Source organism: Chinchilla lanigera, unplaced genomic scaffold (assembly GCF_000276665.1).
Source record: "Chinchilla lanigera isolate Chin_1 unplaced genomic scaffold, ChiLan1.0 scaffold00067, whole genome shotgun sequence".
In the NCBI taxonomy this organism is placed as follows: domain Eukaryota; kingdom Metazoa; phylum Chordata; class Mammalia; order Rodentia; family Chinchillidae; genus Chinchilla; species Chinchilla lanigera.
In genome coordinates this window covers 697723-706351 of record NW_004955468.1, presented here as the reverse complement: position 1 = coordinate 706351, position 8629 = coordinate 697723, and the positions used below count along the sequence as shown (strand labels likewise).

General features: G+C 50.7%; 1 protein-coding gene across 2 annotated transcripts in view; it reads right to left on the bottom strand.

Annotated features, from left to right (window-relative positions):
* Positions 1-4728: 4728 nt before the first annotated feature.
* Lgals4 (lectin, galactoside-binding, soluble, 4) overlaps positions 4729-8629 on the bottom strand; it is a 6793-nt gene continuing 2892 nt past the window's right edge. The window contains exons 4-10 of one of the 2 annotated variants that reach the window (XM_005399830.2): positions 8140-8274; positions 6352-6378; positions 6115-6258; positions 5957-5986; positions 5343-5431; positions 5044-5209; positions 4729-4963 (exon numbers count right to left, since the gene is read on the bottom strand). In XM_005399830.2, coding sequence (XP_005399887.1) covers positions 4817-4963; positions 5044-5209; positions 5343-5431; positions 5957-5986; positions 6115-6258; positions 6352-6378; positions 8140-8274 — 738 coding nt within the window. In that variant the 3' untranslated portion in view covers positions 4729-4816. The remainder of the gene's footprint in view (positions 4964-5043; positions 5210-5342; positions 5432-5956; positions 5987-6114; positions 6259-6351; positions 6379-8139; positions 8275-8629) is intronic. The other variant, XM_013522455.1, reaches the window with a different exon arrangement.

The following is an 8629-nucleotide window of genomic DNA, read 5'->3' as shown; positions in this document are numbered from 1 at the left end:
ACCCTGTCTCAAAAAGACAAAACAAACAAACAAACAAACAAACACCTCCCTTCTTGATATCATTGGGCTGTGGGCTAAACAGCCAGGAATGCAGGTGCCTTGTTCTGGAATTAAAGGACCAGGTGGCCAGGTAGCAGAGGGAAGTGCACAACGTGTCACCTTATGATGTCCCTGTGCTCTGCGGGGTCATATTAGATCTGAGACTTAACAAATGATTATAAATGTATTAGAAATATCTTCTTTGTTTTTGAGATGGGGTCTGGCTATGTAGCCCAGGCTGGCTTCGAACTCACTGGAGATCCTCTTACTTCAGCCTTCTGAGTGCTGGGATTACAGATGTGCACTACCACACCTATTGTAGAAATATCTTTCTTGCGTTAACTGGCAATGCATGCTATTTTGGACACCCTCCCAGGCCTGCTACTGTCTATCTGCCTAATATCTAACACATAAGCTTCATTTATTTATTTATTTTTGGTACTAGGAATCGAACTCAGGACCTTCTGCTTGCCAGGCAGGCACTGTTCTGCTGAGCTATATCTCTGGCCCCAACATATAAGCTTTAAATTTCCCCTTAAACACTGCTATAGATGGATCTTATTTGCTTTTATATCATAAGGTTTTATTTTCACTCAGCTGGATATATTTCTTATTTCCCTATGATTTCTTCATTGAGACATGGGTCATCCAGAAGTGTGTTGCTTAATTTCAACATGTTTAGAGATTTCCTGAACTTGTTTTCGGTTGATTTCTAGCTTCATTCCATGATGGTTAGGAATTATGCTTTTTATGATTTCAGTTTGTGTAAAGTTATTGATTTTTTTGTTTGTTTGTTTGTTTTCCGGTACTGGGAATTGAACCCACGACATTGTGCTTGCCAGGCAGGCGCTGCGCTGCTGAGCTAAATCCTCAGTCCCTGTGTAAAGTTACTGAGACTTATTTTATGACCAAGCAACTGGCCTACTCTGGGGAATTTTCCAACTATGTTTGAAAATAATATGCATTCTAAACCAGGTGTGGTGGCACACAGCTGTAATCCAGCACTGAGGCGGCTGAGGCAGGAGGATCATTGCAAGTTTGAGACCAGCCAGGGCTACAAAGTGAGCTCAAGGCCAGCTTGAACTGCATAATGAGACCCTGTCTCAAAAAGACGCCCCCCCAAAAAAAAGAAGAAAGAAAGAAAAGAATGTATATTCTGCTTTTCTTTGTTGGCGCGTAAGGTGTCAGGTCAGAGTGCTTGGTTAATAGTGTTTATGTTTTGCCTACTTCCTATTATCACTTGCACCCTGTTTAAAAAAATGTCTCTAAAATATTTTCCTCAACCAGGTGTGGTGATGCATGCTTGTAACCTCAGCTATCTGGAGGCTAAGGCAGGAGGATCACAAGTTTGAGACCAGCCTGGATTACTTAGTGACATACAATCTCAAAATAAAAAAATAAAGTATGGGTGGTAGTGGCCCATACCTGTCATCCCAGCACTCTAGAAGCTGAGGCAGGAGGATTGCTATGAGTTCAAGGCCAACCTGAGCTACATAACAAGACCCTGTCTTAAAAAAAAGATAAGACTGGGATGTAGCTGAGTGGTAGGGTACTTGCCTTCTAATGTATCTAATACCTTAAACAAACCCAAATAAACCCCTCTATAAACATAAAAACAATTGGAAATTGCATGGGAAAAAAATCATTGGCTTTGATTACATAAAAACTAAAAGCTTCTAAACATTAAGAAAGATTGGGTGTGCCGGGTGTGGTGGTGCACGCCTGTAATCCCAGTACTCGGGAGGCTGAGGCAGGAGGATCACTGCGAGTTCGAGACCAGCCTGGGCTACAAAGGGAGCTGAAGGCCAGCCTGAACTGCATAGGGAGACCCTGTCCCAAAAAGACAAAAATAAATAAATAAATAAATAAATAGTTAGGTGTTTTGTTTGTTTTTAGTGGTGAGTGCTCAGACTGAACCCAGGGCTCCCACATGATAGGGAAGTGAGCCACACATACCTCGCCTGGAAACAGTATTAAAATCCAAACGACAATAGGAAATGGGTTTCTCTGTTTGTTTGTTTGTTTTGTCTTTTTGAGACAGGGTCTCACTGTGCAGTTCAGGCTGGCCTTCAGCTCATTTTGTAGCCCAGGCTGGTCTCAAACTCACAACAATCCTCCTGCCTCAGCCTCCTGAGTGCTGGGATTACAGGCATGCGCCACCACGCCTGGCTGACAATAGGAAATGGGGAAAATATGTGTGTCATACTCACAATACAGGTGACAGAAAACAGATTAGTGTACTTCATTAATAAAGAATCCTCAAAAATCAATACTTTTTTTTTTGAGACAGAGTCTCAGCTATCTGCTATGTAGGTAGACATCAGCTATCTAACTACTATGTAGTTCAGGCTGGCTTTGAACTCACTATGTAGCCTAGGCTGGCCTTGAACTCATGAGCATCCTCCTGCCTCAGTCTCCCGAGTGCTGGAATTACAGGCGTGCACCACCATGCCTGGCCATAAATCAACAAATTGCTCAGTAGGGCCTGGTGATATAGCTCAGTAGTATAACACTTGCCTAGGAGATGAGAGGCCCTGGGTTCATTCCCTAATATCTGAAAAACTAAAAAGAAAAGAAAAATGTGAACTATTACATGACAGAATTAAAAGGATAAATAAGCTACTTATCAATTATATGTTTTAGTAATCCTTAGCAATTGATATAGGCCCTCCGGACAAAAATTGGATACAGATGTCACAAACACTAAAAACAGTGTGACTTTACAGATATGATCCAGATCGTGGGCATTAAATTCAGAACATTTTCCTGGATTTACCAGGTGGGCCCTATCTAGTCTCTTTTTTGGGGGGGTGGGGGCGTGTCTCACTATTGTAGCACAGGCTAGCCTCAAACTCCTAGTGATCTTCCTGTCTCAGCCTCTTTTTTTTTTTTGAGACAGTCTTGCCCCGCAGTTCAGGCTGGCCTTGAGCTCACTTTGTAGCCCAGGCTGGTCTCAAACTCATAGCGATCCTCCTGCGTCAGCCTCCCAAGTGCTGGGATTTGCCTCAGCCTCTTGAATGCTGGGATTCCAGGCATGCACTACCAAGCCTGCCCCCAACCTAGTTTCCATAAACTCCTAACTCGGAGAGTTTAGAGCTCGTCTGGTGCAAGTTAGAAGCCAACCTGCGCGTATGGTGAAACTTCATTGGAAAAACAAAGAAGCGAGTGGGGCTGAGGAGAAGTTAGGTTTGAAGTGTGAGCAGGGTCGAGGATGGAAGGTTAAGGACTAAGGAACGTCCAGCCCTGCAGATGAGGTGGCCAGAAAGGAAGTGGGGTCTCGGCTTCCAGCCACAAGAGACTGGACTCTGTCAACAGGAGTGGCCTTGGACGTGGGCGCCTCCCCGGGGATCTAGAACTGGACACCTGAAGACCTAAGCAGAAGCTCCAGCTGAGCCTGGCTGGCCCCACAGCAAGCACTGTAACGAAGGAGTACTGCTTCAGCTGCTAACAGGGTCAGGACTGGTCACGGAGACAAAACAAAACAGAAAAAACCAACTTAACGTATGACCGCCCCTGATGTTTGGGGCTCTCAGCGCCCTGGCTGAGTTCCAGCCTCAGCCTCCCTTTCCTGTGCACCTCCAGGCTCCGCAGCCGTGCGAGCTCCCCACTGTCACCCCTGGGCACACGGTCCTGGCAGATGGCTGAATGGACAATTGGTGGACAGACGTGGAGTTTTTTTCTTTCTTTTTGTTTTTTGTCTTTTTGAGACAGAGTCTCCCTGTGCAGTCCAGGCCGGCCTTGAGCTCACTTTGTAGCCCAGGCTGGTCTCAAACTCGCAACGATCCTCCTGCCTCAGCCTCTTGAGTGCTGGGATTACAGGTGTGCGCCACCACACCGGGCCAGGTGTGGAGATGGAGAGATAAATGAATGCATCGCTTTCTAGCATGAGTTGGAAATGCAGAGATGGATGGATGAGCAGACAGGGAGAAATGGTGCAGTGCGTGGGCGGCTGAACTGAGGGATGGGTGTGTGCGCATTAGAGAGAAGGCAGAGAACTGCGTGGATTACTGGAAGGTTTAGCAGTGAGCTGGTGTGTAAGGTGGCTGCATGGATAGCTGGACAGGTAGATGGGGTAAGTGCAAGGTCATGTTCTGATGGCTGCGTGGGTGGATGTAGGATTGGATGGATGGATGGGTACGTGAGCACCCAGGTGGACTGGGGGGTGGACAAATGGATGGATTCTGGGTGCACATTCGAAGGGTCGGTGTTCGGAGAGGTTGGCGAGTGCTGAGCTGGAGGGGTGGAGAGGCACGAGGGTGAATCGATGGACCAGGGGCTGGATGGGAGGTGGGCGGGTCGGTGAACGTCTGGGTGGTTGCGCGCTGCTTGGGTGCAGGGAGAGATGTCAGTGGAGAGACAGATACGCGGATGTTGAAGTGGGCAGCCTTGGGGACCAGAACCCGCGGGATTTGAACCCAGGTTCTGCTATTTATGGGCTATGTAACGTTGGGCAAGTTGCTTTCTTTTCTTTCGGGTTTCTTTATCTGTGACAGAGGAGTGACAACAGTTCTTCGCTGCTGGGGTTTGTTCTGAGCAATGAGTGAGCTGATACACGTACAGCCCTAAAACAAGGCCTGGGGCATAACTGGATTTATCCAGATGGGAGGGAAGATGGTCAGATGACCACAGAAATGACCACGCTTGACCCAAGGGAGAAGGAGTAAAGGGTGTGGGTCGGGTCACAGACACTTGAGCCACTCTCACACATTTTATTAGGGGCTTAGAAGGGAATCCTAGCAGATCTTTCTGTTTGCCCCAAACTGGGCCCAGGAGTGGATCAGATCTGGACATAGGACAAGGTGACATCGCCCTGGATTTCCAGCGTGTCCACGCTCTGGAAGGCCGGGAGGCGATGCGAGTAGTCGAAGAGGTGCTGGCCATTGGCGTACACTTTGAAGCGATCCGTGCCGCAGCGAATGGAGAGCTGCGGGGGAGGGGAGGGGAGGGCTGAGGCCACGGCGCAGCGGCCACGCGCGGAGGTGGGGGAGGGGACCCAGGACTCACATCGAAGAACTGGCCGGGGACAAACGGGTTGTGGGGCAGCTTCCTCTCCTCGGAGCCCCAGGAGCCCTTCAGATGGCTGTTCCGGACCACAACGCCCTCAGACAGGCGGGGGTTGATGTGCAGTGCCCGGTCCCCTGAGGAGCCCACCTTGAAGTTGATGGCAAAGCTGGGAGCAAAGGGGAAGTCGAGTGGGGGGTCAGCACCTGGGTCTCCAGGGGAGAAAGGACTGGGGCCTGGACCCCTGGGTGCGAGGGATGAGGCCTGGCCTGGCTATTTCTACCTCAGTCGAGGTGCTTTACCTCTTGGCTGTGGGGGGTATGAAGCCCTTGATGATGATGGTCCTTCGGGGGCTGAGCCCCCCTTGCAGTCTCCCCAAATATGGCACAGGCTGTGGAGAACATTGCGGTCCCATTAGCTCTCAGATTACCAAATTCCAGGAACGTTTTTTTTTTTTGGTCTTTTTGAGACAGGGTCTCACTATGTAGTTCAGGCTGGCCTTGAGCTCACTTTATAGCCCAGGCTGGTCTCAAACTCATAACGATCCTCCTGCCTCAGCCTCCTGAGTGCTGGGATTACAGGTGTGCGCCACCATGCCCGGCTCAGGTTTTGTTTTTTTCGTTTTTTTTTGGTAGGGAGAATTGAACTCAGGACCTTGGGCTTGCCAGGTAGGCCATGTACCCCTGAGCTATATCCCTGGTCCCAATCCAGGAACATTTTTCACAAAGAGGTTCCTTACTTCCTGGAAATGTACCCAGCCAAGTCCCCTCCACGATTTTACCTTCTCCTCACCTTCCACCCCAAACACCCTCATCCCACCATCCCGCCGCTCCTCTCCAGGCCGCTCCCCACCCCAGTCCCTGCTTCCCCTTCACTGAACCAATCCTCTGGGCCCCAGTCCCACAGGACACCATACCGGGTTGAAGACTGGGGGTCCCGACATGACCTGTGAAGTAAGGAAGAGGTAATATTATTGGGCCATTCAGACACACAGCTCTGCATCCGGGTGTCTCCAGAATAGGGTTGGTAAAGGCCATCCCCACCCCCACCCTCAGCACCGGCGCAAGCGCTCACCGGCAGGGTGTTCATCTGCGCCTGCGGAGCGGGAGGACCACCGTATCCCGGAGCACCACCGTAGCCCGGAGCACCACCGTAGCCCGGAGCACCACCGTAGCCCGGAGCACCACCGTAGCCCGAAGCACCACCATATCCCGGAGCCTAGAGGATGCACAGGGGCAGGATGCTGAGGGGCTGGGGCCTCCTCGGCCACTCTCCTCCCCCTCGGGAAAGTGTCCCGCAGGGGGTACTTACATGGTAAGGCGGCTTAGCCATGGGTTTCTGTGGGTACAGAGAGAAGGAGGTCAGGAGATAGACCCCATGTTCAAGACTGGAGGGCCTTGAGGGTCCTGGCCCTGGCAACCCACTACCGCCATATAAGTGACTTCTGAAGCCCACGGTGACACAGATGATTGATTCAGGGAGGGGACCGCCATGTTGAGTGGCCACCAGTGCCCTTCGGGCTTCAACACAAAGCCTTATGACAAGGCCTGTGAATTCTGCTCTCTTGCACCCTCCCTGTGCTGTCTTCCCGCTGCCCCGACTCTCCCTGCCCCCTCCTGCTGCTCAGCTTGGAAGCCGCATGGGGAAGCGGAAGCAGAGGTGGGCATAGTGACACATGCTGGAATCCCAGCAGTCTAGGAAGCTGAGGCAGGAGGATCACCATTTGAGCCCAGCCTGGGCAATTTAGTGACTTAGGGAGACCCTGTCTCAAAATAGGAAAAAAATAAAAAAAAAACCCACAAATAAATGGCTTGGGAAATGTAAAGCCTTCAGCAGACGGGTACATGTGTCACTAGGTCCCTTTGTGTTGCTGTGATATCAACACGTGCCTTCTCTACTCCACCCCTTTGCTTCCTCACAGGTAACATGACCCGAATCAAGGGTTGTTTTGTTTTCTTTTTTTTTGGCTTTTTGTTTGTTTGTTTGTTTAGAGTGTTAGGGATTGAACCCAGGGCCTTTGCACTGAGCTACATCATCATCTCTTTCTCATGTTTTTGTTGGGAGATGATCTCACTAGGCTGGGCTCAAACTTGTGATCCGTTGCCTCTGCCTCCAGAGGGCTGGGACTACAGGTGTGCACCGCCACGCTGGGCTCCGAATCCAGGTTTTATAGGGAATTCCCTTTCCTCGTGGCTGTGTCACACACCTCCCTAGATCAGACTGAGTTTTTCCTTCTTTTGTGGCGACAGACTTGCTTATCTGATTCTATATCTGATGAGGAAAGCGGCCCCTGCCTTGTGCACAGCGACTTTGGGTCATGAATACTGCCCTTACTTAACTTGGAGACTTTGTGTCTGGTTTTGTTGCGGTGCTGGGGATGGGACCTAGGGCCCCCCAAGCTGCACAGCCCCAGCCCCAGGCTTGCGTAAGTGCCCCTGTGACACTGTGGCGGGTCGTGGCAGCGGCTGTTTGCCCACTTGGGATTTGGGAGTGGAGTTTCTAGATCACTCGGGCGCGGGTTTGCTCAGCTTTCCGACGCGGGCGGCTGTTTTCCAGGAGACTGTGCCAGCTCACGCCCCCACAGCCCTGTGGCTGGCTGTCCCACGTGCTTGTCACTCAGTGGTACCTCACAGGTTCTTTCTTATTATAGGTCTGATGAGCGTGTGGTGCCCAGGCACTGCAGCTCTGAGGTTCCCAGGCGACTATGGTGAATTTGTTTGCTATTCGTGAATTCTTTGCTCTTTATCTACATTTATTGATTTAGTTCAACTCCTCCTCCTCCTCCTCCTCCTCTTCTTCTTCCAGGAAGACCTTCCCGACTCATAACTAAGCCAAGCCCTTCCTTTAGACTCAAAACTGCCAGTAGATCCCCCACCTTGGCCCCAACCCTCCGCCTGTAGCTCCCCATCATGGGCTTGGCCCCTGGAAGCCAGCACCGTCTGTGAATGTCTGCCTTCCCAGCGGACAGTCTTAGTCACCCCAGAGTCCCCGGTGCCACCCTTTGAAGGGACTGGCACCGATCAAGTGCTTGAGCAATAAATGAATGTAAGATCAGATTAAGGAAGGCAGGAAGCAAATAAAGGAGGGGACCCCACACACCTGGCTTGGGGCAGGCTGGCCTCCGAGGAAGTTGATCGATTGAAGCTTCAAGTCCCCATCCACGTGCAGGTGGGTGACCATCTGTAAGGGTAGCCGGTGCTGGAACTCATAGAAGGGGTTTCCGTTCACCACTACCTGGAGAACAGGCAGGAGAGGTCCGGCAGTCAGCGCTGTGACTTTGGGGAGGTAGAAGCAACAGCTTTTCGGCTTTGGGTTCAAGGTCTTAGGTGCAAGTTAGAAGAACATCAGAGTCAGAAACCTTGGAGTCTAGAGGCCTGAGGTAGAGTTGGGTAAAACATGTGCTCACAAGCTGTAATCCCAGCACTCTGGAAACTGAAGCAGGAGAAAATGGCAAGTTCAAGCCCAGCCTGGGCAATTTGGTGACCCATCTCAGAAAGGGGGGGCATATAGCTCAGTGGCGCAGTGCCTGCCTGGCAAGTGCAAGATCCTGGGTTTGATTCCTGGTACCAAAAAAAAAAAAAAAAAAAAA